Here is a 17878-nt window from a genome sequence, read left to right as displayed (position 1 = left end):
TTCGAATTAAATATTGATGAGTTACGCAAGTGCTGGCAGGTATCAATCGGAACTCGATCATTATTCTGTATAGAAGAGTTGAGCTGAGCTCAGTTAAATCAATCAATCAATCAAGCTCCAATACCGTTGGGTCATCCCGAACGATGTGATAATATTTGGGGGCATCGGAAAGTTGGATGTCAGGAGAAGGAGAGGATTGGCCAGATTGATTAGCTTCTCATTTGTTAGACCTGGATGGGGGGGTACAGCAATCAAGGAAGTAATAATTAATCAATTCGTCCGGAAGTCCTGACACCTTCATGTCAAAGGTTTGTTCGACTGATTCAATTTCTTAATATCTGCCTCCCATGGGCCTCTTCGGACATCTCGGCTTTCAATTTGAAATGAGCTTAGATGTATGAATGATCCTTTTTTTTTTTTTAGCTCATAATATATGAAGATTTCATCGAGAAGTTATAATGTGACGTTGGGAAAAGTATGTCTCTTTCCCGACGATGTGAATGTATCTTATAAGAAAATTAAAAACGAGTCATATGGGTGTTAAAAACGAGTAATATGAGTGTGGAAGTAGTGTAGTCAGAGTAAGACGGTCAAGGTTCGGACTTTCTGTAATGATTGAAATTTCGAATTTTATTGATTAATTATAAAATGATTAGTAGATAAAAATCATGATTTTTGACATAAAAAGATAATCCAAAAGAGGGATGGTCCAAGAACGGGGTACTAGACTTAAAGAGTTGTCCTTGATAGCCGCAAAATGCCAAAACGATTATCAAATATCCCATACATCCCATACATCCCATGCATCCCACTCATGGTTTTAGATGTGAGTAGTGCCATTCCCGTTTGACAATAACGACAGTATAGATGAATTTTCTGATAGTTGGTCAGACTTGGATCATATGGCTACGCAAACCCATGTCCTCAATTGAATTTTGATGGTAATTGACACCAGAAGATGAAAAACACTAGCTAGACCATTTATCAAACTAGGTAAGGAAGTAAGTTGAGCAAAGATGGCAAATGATAAGGATGACTTGCGCCCCGAGTGTTGAGACCGCATACCATTCATACCTACACATTGTTCTTTTCGCTTTCTCACTTGACTTCACTTCACTTCAACCACATCACTTTAACAACATTCACTCGGCCCATTGGCTAGAAGTAAATGAGGTTTAGCCTGCCCACAGCAAACGAGGATTTCGATAAAATCAAAATATTACTCGATCTTACTTTCAAAATTTACAAACAAAAAATTCATCCATCCATAACCATAACCATAACAATCAAAATGGAAGAATACCAAACCACCTGGCCTGCAATCTTGGAAATACTAAATTCCAATGATTGAAAAGTAACCCCAGAGACGATCCGAGCGACTCGAGCCAAATGCGCAGCCGCAATCAAAAATGATCCTGCTTACGACAACTGCCACCTTGAAGTCAAGTTGTACTACGTGGAGAAATTGATGTGGCGCGAATTGTGTAAGTCACTCATGTTGAATTTAATTTGCGATAGAATAGTATCTAACAGAAATTTAGTCAAAAACCAGACTTTTCCTGGGATTAAGCCGAAGCCTATTGCAGGTGCTGTGACTTCAAAACCACAGCCAGCAAAAGATCGAGGCACCAATTCCACTGGCGACAAGAAAGCAAAAACAAATGCGTCTGCTGCCATAGGAAAAGGCAAAAACAACACGCCCAAGGCCGATCCTAGTCCTGCCGGCAGAAGTAATACCCTCATCACTGGTGAAACTCCTGCTAGAGGAAAGGTGAATACGCCTCGTGCTCATTCTCATGCCACACCAAAACCTCAAGGGGCTGAAAGATCGATGGATGCCGCCATAAAGTCCGAACAGGGACTGGAGGCAAGCACCTTGATGGAAGCAACCTCAAATTCAAAGCCCGAACCATCCACAGGCAAGCGTAAGAGAACAGTGATGGATCTCGACACGCTGCCCCCGCACGAGCCGGCGTTAACAGAGCAGACTAAACGTCTAAAGCTTGAACAGTCTCCACCACCACCAGAAGCAATTAAGCAACTCTGGGACCGTCCTCGATATGGCATATCGGCCCCGTTAAACGCTGAGATGGCCGGATTTTTGTTGAACCGCAAGGCGGCAGTAGAGAAGCACTTCGGAGTCCGATTTAACTATGGCCTCTTTAAGAACGAGCTTAGATTCTACTGCCAGCCTGTCGATACGGACAACATCCTTTTCAGTGAGGCTATTGAGCTCTGCGATCCTGCTTTCAGGTTTCTTAATGAGTTTCTGCGGAACTCTTATGGAAAATTTGGATGCATCGACGATTATCTTAAGTCTGATGACTGGGTTGCCAAAGAGAAGAAGATAGAGAAAATCGGTACCTCCGATGCCGATACTCATCTTCAGGGTAGAAGTGAGTTGAATCAATGAGCCAATCGCTCGATGTTCTGACCCTCTTCCTTTTTCTCGTTTCCAATCATCACTTAAGATTGTTTTCTTTCCCTCCCCTATAATGCTGTAGTCAGTGCCTTTCTTGGGGCTTCATGGACTTACTCGTCCTTAACCTTTTCTAGGGGTTTATATGCCTTTTCTAGGGCTTCATGGATTTACTAATCCTGCATATGGACTTACTTGTTCTTCAACCTTTTCTAGGGTTCAAAGGACTTACTCGTCTTTCATATACCTTTTCTAGGGTTTCCAACCTTTTCTAGGGCTTCAGGGTTTACTAACCTTTTCTTCTTCCACTTTTTCTGTAAATAATAATTTTTTTAGGGGGAAAGAATATGAACTATTCCATAACTATTGAAACCCAAGATTCCGCAATTCTGTCTAATAATGTAGCATGGTATTAATGCGGGATTATAACTGCAAGCTCAATGCTTTTGATTACACAGTACTGGCTCGAAAGCAAAAGGTACTCTGTCAAGGAAAGTATGGAAAATGATGTCCAGATTATTCAGGGGGCTTGCTCTAATCATGTTATACTAGTCTGCGTCTTAACTTAGGAGGATCACCAACACGTGTTTTGATTAATCTTAAATCCTTCTAGTCTTCCCTCGCAGATGCGCGCTTTACTGATATAAACTGACGATGGTAGATATAGGAGAGATTAATAACAGCAATAAATTGAGATATTGTATTATTCATGGGCTGCCATGTGATGCAAGACAGCGCCGGCAAACAACAAAATTAGCAATTTAGGTGGCAGAGGAGGTGGTGACAGTGATGGGTAATATTTGTGATTATTTATGTTAACTGTGGGTATAAGAGACAAATTCAATGATGCGCAAACTCCAACAAGTGCTGAAAAGCAAGATCGTGCCACAACTAATAGTCGGAAAGTTCAGAAACGCTGCGACCTTGTATCAGGTCAAATGCCGTGCCGTGAAGGTTCATGGGGTGAATGTGCAGTGAGACAGGAATGGACTTCAAATGTTTTGGCGAGGGAACTGCTTTCTGTGATTTGAGTCAGTAAGACTAATGTCATTTATTAGGAGTCGGTTGTGGTTGACGGGAAAGAAATATAAAGCTCTTGCAAACTAAAAGTTAAAGCTTACCAGGTCCGTTGGATGAACTCTAATAGTCCAATTGATCTCCTGCATCATAGAAATCATCTAAAATTCCATCACTTGCTTGCTTTTGTTTGATCTTATATAAAGTTTGAAGCCCACTCTTTTCATCCTCACTGAGGAATTGAATTCGATCTTCAAGTTTATCTAGAGGTCCAAAAAACATCTCATCGAGGAAGGTCCAATAAACATCGTCAAACATTTGACTGTTCCTTATTGCAAGACAAAACCAGAACACTCCATTTTTCATTGACTGTTCCATGTGTTCTGAGAGCCTTTGATCCTCGAGAAGCTTTTCACTCTTGATCTGCTCTTCTTCGACTTCCCGCAGAGCCTCAAGGAAAAGACGAAGTCGTGGTTTATACCTAGGCAAGAAGGTACCCTTTAGATCAAGCTCCCATTCCTCTGGATTTTGTAACAAAAGCCACCAAGGTGCTGAATACGTGAAGGCTGCAGGGGCAGCATATGTGAACTCGAGATCGATGACTGCATTGATGCGAAATGGTTCTGTAGTGGCAATGATATTTGATGGTCGGAAATTCTCACAAAATAATCAAAATGGGCCTGTAGAATATTTCATAGCAATATAATGAGAGATCCTAAGCATGAGGCAACGAGCTATGTATTTTTTTCTTGCAGTCATCTTCGTCTTTCACGCAATCGTTTCGTTGGTTGCGAAGTTGAGCCATGTGTTGTTCTACCAAGGACCCAAAGTAGCCAACAGACGTTGTGTAAATTGAGTTTGAGGTAGGAAAGTGTTGTGGCGCAAGATTAGCCTTCATCGCCAGCTCGTTCACATATTTTATAAGTGGACGTCTGCCAAGAGCATATTCATTTTCGGTTTGAACCAGAGAGCCAATATGCGTGAACTCTGGTTTCGACATCTCAAGCACAATGCCGGCCATTTCTCGGTAGAGAACTTTCAGCTTCTGCTCACCTACGTTGGAATCCAGATTCTGTCGCTCTATTCTCGATTCCATGAAAGGACCAGAAGCAAGTTCCCCCTCCACAAATTCTTCAACGATGTAGGGTGCGAGGGCAATTTTCCCAACACCTAATAAACGTGGAACGGGAATATTGGTGTTCTTGCGAAAATACTGAAGAACAGTGGCCTCATTTCCAACCTTCTCGGTGCGATAGAGAGATTGACCAAGGGCAGCGAAGCGAACAATGGCCTGGAAGCCATCATCATAATTGACACGAAAAGTCACGTTATACCCTCCCGTCTTCCATCGAACCGCAGTAAGCCCATTTCCAGGCCTATGTTTCCCCGCAAGTCCACATGCTAATTGCTCGGGCTCGTCTTTCAATAGCGTTTGGAACCATACTATGAAGACTCTCTCTTGTTCCTTCTGAGCCAATGAATCAAAATGCATAGCTTCGTTGAACTATTGATGGCCGGAAGAGACTTTGTGAGCTTCATGGACAGAAATATCGAATATCAGAGGTTAAGTGTGCTATATCAATATTGAAAAAGCCGAAGCTCGAATGCCATGGCCGGTGAGCTTGGGAGCTGCAACGAACATGAACAAGGGATCATCACCAGATGCTGATGTTCCCCATCAGAAACCCCGTGATTGGAGGCCATTCCAATGCACGGACTATAAAATCACGTGAATATCATCAAGCACCTTCCTAAGTTCTCTTATTCTATTTCGAGCGGCGAATAGGTGGTCTGATATATCTTTGCCATACTTTGAATCTTGAGATGGATACATTGATGATCGATATATGCCTATTGTTAGAAATACCAATGTCGCAGGAATCATATTCAAGCGATGTCAAAAGGGCGAGCTTAAGCTTCCACCAATTGTCAAACGGACAATGGCGAATAGATAGGAGGATTGTTGGATTCTCCTGTGCCGACCACCATCATCAGGGCCAAGAACTCTACCATTCTATCTACACCTCGTCGCTGGGTTGACGGAGAACAATCACAAAAATTGATGACATTTCTTATCCCTGCTAATGAACAAGGGTTACACCGCGTCTGTGCAAATCACAATCTCAACCTCATCCACCAGATGAGGAAGGTCGCGCGTCACACCAACATCGTTTGGTTTTTATCTCATCACATCAGTTTGTGAAATGATTTACACCTCAGTTTGATTGAATTCTGTCTTTCCTTTACGTTTTATAGAAGCATAATTTGTGATTTCATGAGACGAAGGCAACCAACCACCCAACTCGTTTCTCTATCATTGGACAGTTTGATTCCGGATAATCTCGGAACCTCGGTATCACGTTCATCTATAGCCAGTTTCATTATTTGTCGATAATTATTTTCACCGATCAGAATCTGAGATGGCGACATCTCCTACGCCCTCTAGCTCAATTCCCCCATCAGGTCAAAGTGCTGCAAGTGGTAGCGCTGGACATTCCGACATTGAGAATACACTTTTTGTCAGTAAAGATGTATCATTAACCTTAACTCCTGAGTCCTTAGTTATCAAAGGTATGTAAACCTCTTTCATGTATATGTGTCATACTAAAGAGTCATAGGAGCAGGTCCCCGTCGTTCTGTGACACTAGATGCATCCACCTCTTCGGAGCCCGTGGGCTCTTCAAATTCACGTGCAATACCTTTACATCACATTCTTTGGGCAGAATTGATTGAGAAAGAACTCATCATAAATTACGCAAAGGAGCTTTCGAAGACTATTCTTCAACCAGCAATACTAAAGTATGTTATTGAAGAAGAACGAGATCGAGTAGAAGCATGGATTTCTAGCCTTAAAGATCGAGCATATGGTCAATCCCAACAACAGAAACGAGCTAAAGTATTAATTAATCCAAAGAGTGGAAAAGGGCAATCGGAGAAGATCTATGCAAAAGATGTTTCCCCAATTCTCGAAGCTGCCCATCTGATAATTGATGTGACAGTAACCAAAGCCACAAAGGAAGCCATTGATATCGTGGAAAAACTTGATATTGAAGCTTACGATGTGATAATTTGTTGTTCTGGAGATGGTCTTCCATTTGAGGTTTTCAATGGTCTTGGAAAACGTAAAGATGCGAAGCGAGCTCTCTCGAAAATGGCGATTGCGCATATTCCTTGTGGGTCCGGAAATGGGTTACATTGCAGTCTTCATGGTAATATTAGATCTGCCAGTATTGCAGCTCTTTCTATAGTCAAAGGTATTCGTACGCCATTAGATTTAATCTCAGTCACGCAGGGTGAAGAAAGACATTTATCATTCCTCTCCCAAGCCCTTGGTATCGTGGCTGAATTTGATCTGGGAACAGAGCATTTGCGATGGATGGGAGGAACAAGATTTATCTATGGTTTTGTTTTGAAATCTCTTCAAAAGAAAATTTACCCTTGTGATATTGCTGTCAAGGTGGTTACAGATGATAAAGAAGAAATCAAACGACGTTATCATGAAGCTATGCAGCTTGGTGGTACACCAGAAGAAGTCTTACGAGGAAATGATTCATTAGAGGGTGGCTTACCGGAATTGAAGTATGGAACTTCAACCGATCCATTACCTCAAGATTGGAAAGTCGAACAACATGATAACATGGGAAGTTTTTATTGTGGTAATGTAAGTATTTTATGGTAGAACTGGCCTATGGATGTACAACAAAGCTAATTTATGTTTTAGATGTCTTGGATGGGCGCAGATGTGGATTATTTTCCAGCTGCACTTCCAAGTGATGGTTGTATGGATATGGTCACCATCGATTATTCTAATCTCAGTCGACTCCAAGCATTACAACTTTTTCCCGCTGTCGAAAGTGGTAAATTTTTTGGCCTTCCATATGTCAACTACCGAAAAGTCGAAGCATATCGCATCACTCCAAAGAATCAACCCAATGGTTATATATCCATTGACGGAGAGCGAGTACCATTTGCACCATTCCAAGCTGAAGTGCATCGTGGTTTGGGCACGGTACTATCAGTATCAGGTTATAAATATGAGACTCCAGGTCCTAAGTAATGGATCAAATGTGGAAGTGTTCGGAAATCTTTAATGGAAGAGGTTTTGATACGACGTGTGGATAATATCTTTCAAAGTAGTTACCAGCTTTTGGCATGTGCCTTTTGTACACCCCACTGGAAGCAAGACGGGCTTCATTAATATAAATAGAAGACATTGGATTTTTAAAGTTTTTGCTGTGGCTGGCGGCAACTCATGCGGGCCACACCGAATAATATGGAGAGATCCGGGCTCTTGGTATTTTCTTAAATTCGATCGTCGGATGAATGTTGGACCATTTCCGCAGCTTCATTGATTGGCGATATGTTTTTAAACTCAAAGATTTTCAATCGCAACTTACAGCATCAAAAACATCAGACAAAATCGGCATGTTATTCGACCGCACAGGAGTTTAACAAACACCAAGAGCCCGTTGCACGGGAAACGGAGTAAGTTGCGTACATAGTAGGTAGTTTGGGGATAAATTCATACCCAACCTACCCCGCCATTACCCCACAACTTTAATTTTCCACCACTATTGAACCTGCGTCAAAAGTCACAATACGACATCATCAATTCGCGCTCTTGTTATCATAATATGCACGACTAGTTTAGTTTTTTCTTCATTGGATTTTTTGGTCAAAACTTGATTTTAACTGGTACATGGGTAATGATGCATGTGGATTACTTTTTCGGTTATGCTACTGAGATATTGAACCGGTAGCCTTATAACTCAGTCAATTACCATATTATATTAAAGAATTTCTTATACATTTGATTAATATTTTATACATCTTTCAATAATTAAGCTTATTTAATAAAATTCTTGATTTGCCCCATGAAATCAGTCGTAAGATCTTATATATCCCGTGCCATCATCCGGCAGTTAAATTGCCGATCTTCCCATGGCTCCCCGAATCTTCCGAGGTTAAGTTTTTCATGACATGATAGAGGATACTGCTACGCAGCTACTGATCGTGTGATGAAGTTATTTTGCTATGGATCATAGAGGAGGCTAACGGATATTCGTGAACTCTATGACCCCAAGTGGAGTCGACGTAACCATGGTATGCTATGCGCTCCAATCATTATGATTCGGCAGTAAACCCAAAAAGGAAATATTCATGATAAATTCTAGATTCTGAAAAAGAAAAACATGAATTGATGTATCTGTATGGCTAAATGGATATGGAATACGCGTCCTTGCATTCTGGGTGGTCAGTTCACTATTTCTATAATATGATGTCCTGCCCCGACGAGATGAAGAAGTTTCTCCTCAGTCACCCAGCACGACTCTTACCTCCTACCCATCATGTATTTCTCCAAGGCCCTCTTCCTACTTTCCCCTCTCCTCACATCTACCTTCGCATCACCAATCGAAGAACGAGCCTCATGGCCCTATGCTCCTTTCACCACAACCGGTCGATGGATTCTTGATTCCGCCGGTCACAATGTCACTTATGCTGGCGCCAATTGGCCTGGTGCTGCAGATACCATGTTACCTGAAGGACTGCAATATCAATCCATTGCCACTATAGTGTCGAAGATCAAAAGTCTAGGAATGAATGTTATTCGTCTTACATATCCTATCGAGATGATTGATGATTATTATGCGAATGGGGGTGTGGATGTACCGATTTTGACCAGCTTGCAGAATGCTTTAGGGTCGACTAATGGTACTAATGTTTACAATCAAATCATTAAGAATAACCCTACGTTTTCGAGTAAGACTACTAGATTACAGGTATGTAGTTATTTGATGATTGAGTGCTGAGGAGATTGCTAATCTGATTCGTGAGTATAGGTCTTTGATGCCGTTGCTGCTGAGTGCTTCAAACAGCAAATTTATGTGCATCTTGATAATCATGTCTCAAAGGCTGAATGGTGTTGCTCTAATACTGATGGTAACTCTTGGTTTGGAGATACCTATTTCAATGTTACCAACTGGCAACGAGGTCTTGCATACATGGCTACTAGAGTAAGTTATTTTCCTTTCGGAGCAACTCAAACAATCACATCACATGGTTTCATAAAATCATTTCTTCTATCTAAAGAAGTACTCTAACATAATCAGGGTGCCTCCTGGGGAAACCTAATGTCCATGTCCCTCCGTAATGAACTCCGTGAACCAAAATCCAACCCTACTCTCGATTCCTCCTCATACAACTGGGAAAACTGGTACGCAAATGTCGTCCCAGGCATGAACAGTATCCACAATGCCAACCCCAACGTCCTCATCTTCCTCTCTGGACTAAACTTCGACGTAGATTTATCACCCATCCCTAACGCAGGACTCTTAACCCCATCCACCACCCAAAAATTTCTCAAATCATCATTTTCATTCGCCAACAAGTTGGTTTTGGAACTTCACAATTATGCCTCCTCAACGAGTAGCTGTTCGAGTTTGGAAAGTAGTTTACGAAATTCTGGGTATAATGCTTTGGGTGATGGGGCTACGAATCAAATGCCCGTCGTTTTGACAGAATGGGGTCATGCGCAGACGGCTTCGGATTATGCTACCGTTTATTCGACTTGTTTGAAGACTTATTTGACTTCGATTAAGGGTGGTTGGATGGTGTGGGTTTTGAGCGGTAGTTATTATATTAGATCTGGTGCTCAGGATCTTGATGAATCATGGGGTAAGTTTTTTTTTTACTATTAGTGATGGATGAATTCTTCAGGATTCTCTTCTTCCCCTTTGTGGCTAGAGACTAACAAATTATGTAGGACTACTTACGCATGATTGGTCCGCGTGGAGAGACCCAACTGATATAACGAATGTAATTATACCAATGGTTAGCGGGACAAAAATTTGGTCACCATGAATATTTTTCGATAGTATAAGGCATTAGTATGCCCAAAATGTATCAGTCATTCAATACAATGATAAAACTCATGTTCTAAAATCGATTTTGAATTTATCCTGGAATATCTATATTTTGTCCCTACTCTTTCTTTCAAATTAAACATACTTGCTCGGCATCACACATTCTAAGAAGTAGCTCCATGTCATAATCCTGAGTAACAGCCAAAGCTCGCTCCTTTACCTTTTCAAGGCATTCACCATTATTCTGAACAAGATTCACCCCGTGATCTCGTAAGAGAATTACAAGAACAGTAACAAACTCGACTTTATCTCTCTTCAGCACTGGTGCAGAGATATCCTCTACATTTTAAACAAGAGCATACTTTGATGACTACTTCCTTTAGCCAGAGCATCGGATGATCCAACTTTTCGATAAATGGGACAGAAATACCTGGATGATCATATACCAACCCCTTAATTCTATGGCCAAAGCAGCGACATGACCCGCCTGATGAACTCATTAGGGCATTGGATCACTATCTAGATGCTCCATGTCAGGGACGAGGCGGTGGCGTTCTGTTCGTAAATGAGCTAGAGGGTGAAAGGCGCAAGCAGGGACTTTTTTCAGAGGACTGTGCTAGGATCCTGATGATTATTTGATGAGGTAGGCTAAATTGTTGAAAGTTTTCGGTTTATAGAAGATAGAAGACAGCTAATGAATGTACTCTGTCATCCAGCGTGAACAGAAGCGTATCAATGATCACCTTTTAGACAATGGTTCATATTAAATCGACCGCACCTCATTGCCAGACTTCCAGCTGAGATCGCATCTATCATTGAGAGATTGAGCACCTTATAAACACCTGTTGAGATATCATAATGAATTTGATAAAGAATGATTTGACAGTAGTCTGCCTGCTTCTACTTTATACCATCAACGAAGTACTTCGAGTAACATTCACTTGCTTGTCAGTCTGGGAAGTAGTAAAGCATGCTAAAATTGGTGGATTAGACCTCCAGTGGACGTCAATCTTGCTAGTCAAATATTCTACTCTTGAGGAATCGGTATGATATCTAGGAGATTAAGCTCAGCAAAACACGGAAAGCTGATAACAAACCACAGAGTCGACTTGGTCTGAATTCTGAGGTCAATCATATAGAACTAATTCTGATATGATTTGGCAAATGTACATCTTGAAAAATATTGGTGATTTGGAAGAAGATGTAGTGTTTTGATGATGTACAAGAGAGCTCAAAAACAAAGAGCAATAAACTGAGAAAATACGAGACAAACATAAGTAGTGTCCAGTTACTCTTTTGAGTAACAGTGACATGACTTTGTGAGCTTGATAAATACCTAGTGTATGAGTCTAAATATGGATGACGAAATGATTGAGGTTTTGACTACTAGCGTAGGTGAGTTTCTACAGTACAGAATTAACGACAGGGGTCTTAGCGTAGTTTCAAAACCTCAATACATTTTCTCTAACTCGGAGTCCGGAGTAACTTTATTCCAATAATTGTCAACATGCATGCTGATGCCCCACCAACTGAACCAGCATCAACTAAATACCTAAGAAGTTGAGCGACCAGTTCAACCACCAATCATACCATCAATTGTCACAACTCCCTTTTCTAGCACCACCTAGATCACCTCCAACTCTACCCTGACGCTCTTCCACATTCCGGCTGAGTTCAAGAGGACTATTGGAAGAACAACGTTTTGTACAGTCCTGTCACCGGCCTCGAGAGTTGTGATCAACACTACAGAACCAAGTTTCCCTTCTCAAATCCTGAGAAGAATCCAAATAGAGAACGCCTCACAGGAAATAATCGATCTTTTACAACCGCTACAATGCTCATCAAGTACGTGTACAATAGCTCTCCATACTCCCAACTATAACTAACAAATATCTAGGGTCCGAACTCTAACTGGCAAGGAAATCGAGCTTGATGTTGAATCTGACAACAAGGTATATTTTACACTGCGACAGCCATACTCCCTCTTCTCACAACCTACTAATATATGCACTTTAGATCGAGAGAGTCAAGGAAAAGGTCGAAGAGAAAGAAGGTATTCCACCCGTTCAACAACGTTTAATCTATGGTGGTAAACAAATGTACGTTCGCTCTATCTTTCTACCCCGCCATTGCATTCTATCCCTTTCTACAAAATACTAATACTTAGACTACAACAGGGCAGACGACAAGCTAGTAAAAGATTATGAACTCGAACCAGGAGCTACATTGCATTTAGTACTAGCACTTCGCGGAGGTTCCCTTTAAACCTCCCACCTTCACAATATCGATTGCATTGCTGTCTACCCTATCCGAATACCCCGCACCATACATACATACATAAATACCTCCATAGCTTTTTTTCAGCATTCTATATCACCTGCAAGTTTTCATTTTGATTTGGTTAGGCATTTTTTTCATTTCTTCCTTACGACACGATGCGATGCGATATGATATGATGGGCTTAGAATGACGGCAGATGATTGGGCATTTCATTGATGGACGGTGCAAAAAATTCGAATATTTTACATAGGGCGTTTTTGCGTACACGCATATATTCGATTTGGCTGTCTGATGTGAGCTTAGATTTTTCAATAAACCGTACATTCATTCTCAATAATAAATTTTTAAAAACATACAGTGTGATGGTGACATTTTGACTGCAATATCTTCAGTTCACTCAGCGTGATGGGGTGAAGTTTTGACCTCAATATGTCCAGTGAAAAATAAGAGAATAGGTCACTTCTAATAAAAGAATAATGTGTGAACAATTCCCAATTTACAATGCTACCTACTACAGTTCTAAAATGTACAGAATCTGTAAATCACTAACCGGCGAAAACCCAGTCCCCCAATGGCCCTTTCCGTATCTAATAATGTCTATACCTGACTATGCCGTAATTTGCTCCTCTGAGACGCCTCGCTAATGACAAATGTCCCTATTCCGAGTCCCGAAACCCCCAATCCAAAATGTATAAAAAAATTATGGTCAATAACCTCCCGTACCCTTCACAAAAAGTGTTAAAAATGTTCTTCGATTATCTTCTAGGTTTCTTGGGTCCACGGTTGAAGATATCGACATTGGCAGGTCTTTTGCGAACGGGCATCATAGGTTTGGGTGTTGCTGATCTAGATGACGATGCTGGTGAGAAAGAGTTGTTGGACTTTTGGACCAAAGATGAGATAACGTCGAATGGCTTTGACGCTCCATTGTATGGTGGAGGAGAAGAAGAGAGCCGAGCCGATGGTGAAATTGGTTTGATGACCTTACGAGGTGGTGGCCGACTTGCTCTGGAAGGTGGCTGAAGTTCCTCCTCATCATCAAAAAGGTCGGCCGCATCATCGTCAAAATTTTGATAATTTGGCGAGCTGGGTGATCTAGGGGGAGGAGATCCAACTAATGTCTCCTTATTGTCATTGTGGTCTCGCTTTTTACCAGCCATTGCATCTCGTAATCTTTGTTCACGATCCTCAAGAGATGGTCCACTAACGCTAGCCGAACTTCTGCCAGACGATCTATGTCTCGCCAAGACCCTTAATCCAGGTTGATTGGCAATCTTATATCCTTGAGCCATTCCAGCAGGTGCTTTTTTGACTTGTCCAAGCCGTCCCGACAACATGCTAGTTGGCGTACTAAGCTTGCTTCTTTGGCTCATTTCCTTGGCTTCTCGACGTGCTCTCGTCAAAACGCTTGTACCATCCTTCATCTTCGTTCTGCTACCTGCACCCCAACTCAAAGAACTAGGAGCAGCACCTTGAAGTCCCCTTCCCTTGGTCAAAGGAACACCTCCATTGTTTGGTCGCATTCCATAGTCTCTGGGAATCTTAGGTAGTGCTCGGATATCGACGAATTTGCTGACATGATCTTGTTTGCGTTGCTGCAATGCATTCATTGAATTTTTGAGGTTTTCACGGTCGCGAGCTATTTCCACTTCATGCTCGATTTTATATTTTTGGTACACTTCATACCACTTCGTAGGGTCCCTTGGTACATAATTCTTTGTTCGCCAATTAGGAATGTCCCGAGCGATGAAAGCTTTCCAAAGTTCTGCATCTTGGCCCTTTATTTGTGGAGAATTGAGTTCAATTATGTGAAGCTGTTCGGGATTTATAACTGCTGTCTTGAGTATAGGACGGATTAACTCGTAATGAACGTCTCCGATGTCAGTAAGACCTAAGATATGTTAGCGACGGAATAATATTGAAAGGAATAGACAAGCCTACCTGGAGCAGCTTTTATACAGGCTGCTTTGGCAATCTTGAGAAGGGATGAGGCGCCGATTTCTCCCATGATTTCGGTTTGTAGTAAAGGTATAGATGTAATCTTATAATATTTTTGATGAATTATTCGGGATCTCCAACTGACTCGAAGGCGGGTGACAGATTGCGCTTTTCGCGATATGAAAGTAAATTATTGTGAAGTGAATAGAGTTTTACAATTGTGAGAATATGGAGTAGAAACCTTTAAATAGTCTATGGGAAGAAGAAATTAATTAAAATTGTCGAAGAAAGTTGAAATTTCTTGAATAATATAATGTATCATGAACAAAGAAGTTCACGTCGGGGGAATTTATAGATTATAAAGTCGGTCGATAAGTGAATAATCTTGGAACCCCGGACTAGATCTACGGAGTATAGTGTTATGCACTAGCGGTATTGCGGCCGCCGTAAACCAATTTCATGTGGCTAGAACTATTCTTAACTTTTAAATGTTCCGTACCAACTTGTAACTGAAAGAGAAGTAATTGATCAATTCATACTCTCAAAATGACTTCCTATCAATTACTAGATCAGAGAGAGGAAGATGAACTTCACAAGTCACGCCTTCTCAATGTCGAAGAGAAACCCTTTAAACGTATCACCAAGCGCCTACTCTCTCCTGGGTCTCTTGTCATTACACCAAGCAAACTTCCTACACCACCATTAGATACCACTGAAGAGACAGGAGAATCAGACCGACAAAAATTTCTCGATGAACGTCGACAGTTGCGCGAAGATGTACTCCTCGATTTCGGAGCATTCAACAGCAGTTTGGCGCGTATCCAGTTTCTACGCAATAGTAACGAACGGGAGCGCGAGAGGTATAAGGCTGACAAGGAACATATCTTGGAGACGGCACAAGCGGTGAGAGATAGCACTGCGCAGTTGAGGATCCAATTGGAGGAAGCGAGGAAGACATTGGAGCAAAGGAAGAAGTTTGATGAATTGGCCGAGAAGATTACGAATAATATGTTGTTGCGACCACGAAAGGATCAAGAGATTAATTTGAGGAAACTGGAAGAGGAATGTAAAGAGCTAGAAAGGGAGAGCAGAACATATGGTGAAACATGGAAGGAGAGAAGAGAACAATTTGGTAGAATTGTTGAGGAAGGAATGCAGTTGAGAAGATTAATTAGGGATGAGAAAGAAGAGGTCGAAAGACGAGAAGGAATGGATGGAGGGGAAGAAGATGGTGAAGTTGGAGATGGGCAAACTCCTAGACGCAATAGCACAAGCGGCGATGCAACACCAAGGCAAGGAAGTCCGGAAAGAGGCACACTCAAACCTAGACCTATGCCTTCTGGTTCAATGTCAAGACCTGACTCAAGGTCTGGTTCAAGACCAGGATCAAGGTCTGGTTCGAGAGGGAGATCAAAAAGTCGAATAGCATCGCCAACAAGGTCAGAACGGGCTAGAAGTCGAAGACGTAGAGAGGAAGATGGAGATGATTCTGCGATGGAAGATACAAATAGTAGACAATTGGACATGGATCCTACAGTCGATACCCCTATGGTGGATGGAATGAATTCAACACAAGATGAAGCACAAGAAGGAACTCCACAAGTCACGATTAATGAACCAGAGGAGGGAGCAGTGGGTGAGGGAGAAATTGGTGATAAGATGGATACCACATAGACATCTTCACCAATAGTTTTTCCACCAGAATGTACAACAAAATGTACCATACCAAATCAGAATGATACCCTCTATGACCTAGTATTCACCTTGGTCTATGAACTGTGCATGTCATAACCTTCATCTTCGCCATCATTCGTAAGTCTTCGTAAATCTTCGCAAAATCGGGTATATCCATCGTGAATCATGATTTCGTCTTCCTCAACCCAACCCTCAATTTCCAGCAACAGCTTTCTTCGCCTCAGCAATAACTTCATTAGCCCTATTCTCTTCCACCTCTTCTCCACCTCTTTGCACCAAATCCTCCAGCTTGAGTATGGCATCTGCGAGTCGTTCTCTAAGAGGGGGGAATACTGCTTTAGTTTCTTCGATTGCGGCGCGCTTTTATTTGGTCAGTTTCTAGTTCTCTATAAAGATACAAGAACAAAATGAAAGCAGGATACTAACCTCTTGCTTCAAGGAATACTCTCTATTCTCATCTTCCTCAGTAGCTTCCTCTAATTTCTTGAGTCGTGCTTGTTGAGAGATCAACTCTTTGTGATATGATGCTTCTTCCTTGACCAAACGGGCCACGGAGGAGGTAGCTATGGAAAGTTGAGATGGAGGTGCCATTTCGAATGATTTTATGGGATTTGAAGGGCAGGAGTATGGAGTATGGAGTGTGCTTGATGTAAGTTATTGGACTTTGGGTGTTTGAATTTTGAAGACAGGAGGGGTATTTTCACCGCTTTGGCAGAATATATACATGCTTGTTAAAGGTTACAAGACAAGACAAGCATTCAGGGTCCTGCGGTTCTTTACTTTAAACATGCAACGCTCTTCAACGACAATGCACAGAGTGAAAATCTAACGCTGCTGTTTGTTTTCTCTCCTTTGTTTTCATTTACCCTCAGCCAGATCAATACCGTATCTTCTTTTAATGTCACATATTGGAAGCTGTCAGAGATTCCATAATCTGGACGAAGTATCTAGTTCCCCTCTTTTGGAATCAACCAACCTCTCCTTCATATCGTGGCTATCTCTTCTATCTCTATCTCCGACTCATATCAAGAAGTGAAATGGAGCTTTCTAGCATTTGTTGTTTTACGCAAAGAATGGGGCAACAGTGACTTCAACGTTACCAAAGTGCTATGGTCTTGCTCGACGTGATTCCGCTTCTAGGAAGCTGGAGGACAAGTCATGGACTATCCATTCACAGTTACTAGCTCTAAATTCTACTGCTACGGTATAAAGATCAATGAGCGAGTGCTCAAATTTGATGGTCATGAGGAGTGTCAAAATGATAACAAATAACCGGCCGATAGTATTCGGCCCGAGCAGGTGCTCAATTATTAAGAAAGTACTTTGGTACAAAATATCTTTGTTCCTCTTGTTGTACTTCTATACTTTCTCTCCTATGTCTTGTCAAGTAGGGAGTATTGAGTAAGAGATTGAGCTTTGTGGTCACAGTCGAGCCTAAGCCACTCGTTACACATATTTCTCGTCTATGTCACTCACTAATAGATTATAGTAAGATCTATTGAATGTCATTTGCTTAAAATTCCGATCTTGTGGAACGTCCAACTGCTACTTGACACCAAACATAACCGTCGACATAGCACATGCTGTGCTTTCTGGGGAACTCTTTCTGCTAAATGCCCGATTGTCAATATGGAATACAACTTTATGTTTCAAATCCGAGAAAGAT

General features: G+C 41.6%; 8 protein-coding genes across 8 annotated transcripts; 5 read left to right on the top strand and 3 right to left on the bottom strand.

Annotated features, from left to right (window-relative positions):
- Window positions 1–757: 757 nt before the first annotated feature.
- On the top strand, window positions 758–3526 carry SS1G_09869 (predicted protein; the record flags this gene model as incomplete). The annotated part of the gene is made up of 7 exons (XM_001589186.1): window positions 758–830; window positions 1356–1484; window positions 1542–2396; window positions 2676–2703; window positions 2825–2914; window positions 3331–3393; window positions 3478–3526. The coding sequence occupies 7 exons, from the start codon at window positions 758–760 to the stop codon at window positions 3524–3526; spliced, it is 1287 nt and encodes a 428-aa protein (XP_001589236.1).
- A 625-nt stretch (window positions 3527–4151) lies between these two features.
- On the bottom strand, window positions 4152–5270 carry SS1G_09868 (predicted protein; the record flags this gene model as incomplete). Its single annotated transcript, XM_001589185.1, has 2 exons — window positions 4152–4940; window positions 5166–5270. 2 exons carry the CDS (start codon window positions 5268–5270, stop codon window positions 4152–4154), a joined length of 894 nt encoding a protein of 297 aa, XP_001589235.1.
- Window positions 5271–5856: 586 nt separating this feature from the next.
- Window positions 5857–7493, top strand: SS1G_09867 (hypothetical protein; the record flags this gene model as incomplete). The annotated part of the gene is made up of 3 exons (XM_001589184.1): window positions 5857–6007; window positions 6055–7097; window positions 7158–7493. The coding sequence occupies 3 exons, from the start codon at window positions 5857–5859 to the stop codon at window positions 7491–7493; spliced, it is 1530 nt and encodes a 509-aa protein (XP_001589234.1).
- Window positions 7494–8784: 1291 nt separating this feature from the next.
- SS1G_09866 (hypothetical protein) lies at window positions 8785–10297 on the top strand (the record flags this gene model as incomplete). Its single annotated transcript, XM_001589183.1, has 4 exons — window positions 8785–9216; window positions 9277–9450; window positions 9547–10111; window positions 10200–10297. 4 exons carry the CDS (start codon window positions 8785–8787, stop codon window positions 10295–10297), a joined length of 1269 nt encoding a protein of 422 aa, XP_001589233.1.
- Window positions 10298–11654: 1357 nt separating this feature from the next.
- Window positions 11655–12564, top strand: SS1G_09865 (hypothetical protein; the record flags this gene model as incomplete). The annotated part of the gene is made up of 5 exons (XM_001589182.1): window positions 11655–11694; window positions 11979–12144; window positions 12197–12251; window positions 12316–12398; window positions 12477–12564. 5 exons carry the CDS (start codon window positions 11655–11657, stop codon window positions 12562–12564), a joined length of 432 nt encoding a protein of 143 aa, XP_001589232.1.
- Window positions 12565–13334: 770 nt separating this feature from the next.
- On the bottom strand, window positions 13335–14587 carry SS1G_09864 (hypothetical protein; the record flags this gene model as incomplete). The annotated part of the gene is made up of 2 exons (XM_001589181.1): window positions 13335–14470; window positions 14521–14587. The coding sequence occupies 2 exons, from the start codon at window positions 14585–14587 to the stop codon at window positions 13335–13337; spliced, it is 1203 nt and encodes a 400-aa protein (XP_001589231.1).
- A 476-nt stretch (window positions 14588–15063) lies between these two features.
- SS1G_09863 (hypothetical protein) lies at window positions 15064–16191 on the top strand (the record flags this gene model as incomplete). Its single annotated transcript, XM_001589180.1, has 1 exon — window positions 15064–16191. One exon carries the CDS (start codon window positions 15064–15066, stop codon window positions 16189–16191), a length of 1128 nt encoding a protein of 375 aa, XP_001589230.1.
- A 262-nt stretch (window positions 16192–16453) lies between these two features.
- On the bottom strand, window positions 16454–16803 carry SS1G_09862 (hypothetical protein; the record flags this gene model as incomplete). Its single annotated transcript, XM_001589179.1, has 2 exons — window positions 16454–16528; window positions 16639–16803. The coding sequence occupies 2 exons, from the start codon at window positions 16801–16803 to the stop codon at window positions 16454–16456; spliced, it is 240 nt and encodes a 79-aa protein (XP_001589229.1).
- Between the last annotated feature and the right edge of the window lie 1075 nt (window positions 16804–17878).

The sequence above is a fragment of the Sclerotinia sclerotiorum genome, genomic scaffold (assembly GCF_000146945.2).
Source record: "Sclerotinia sclerotiorum 1980 UF-70 scaffold_14 genomic scaffold, whole genome shotgun sequence".
Taxonomy (NCBI): domain Eukaryota; kingdom Fungi; phylum Ascomycota; class Leotiomycetes; order Helotiales; family Sclerotiniaceae; genus Sclerotinia; species Sclerotinia sclerotiorum.
Note: the sequence above shows the minus strand (reverse complement) of the source record. Positions and strands in the feature narration are given on the sequence as shown.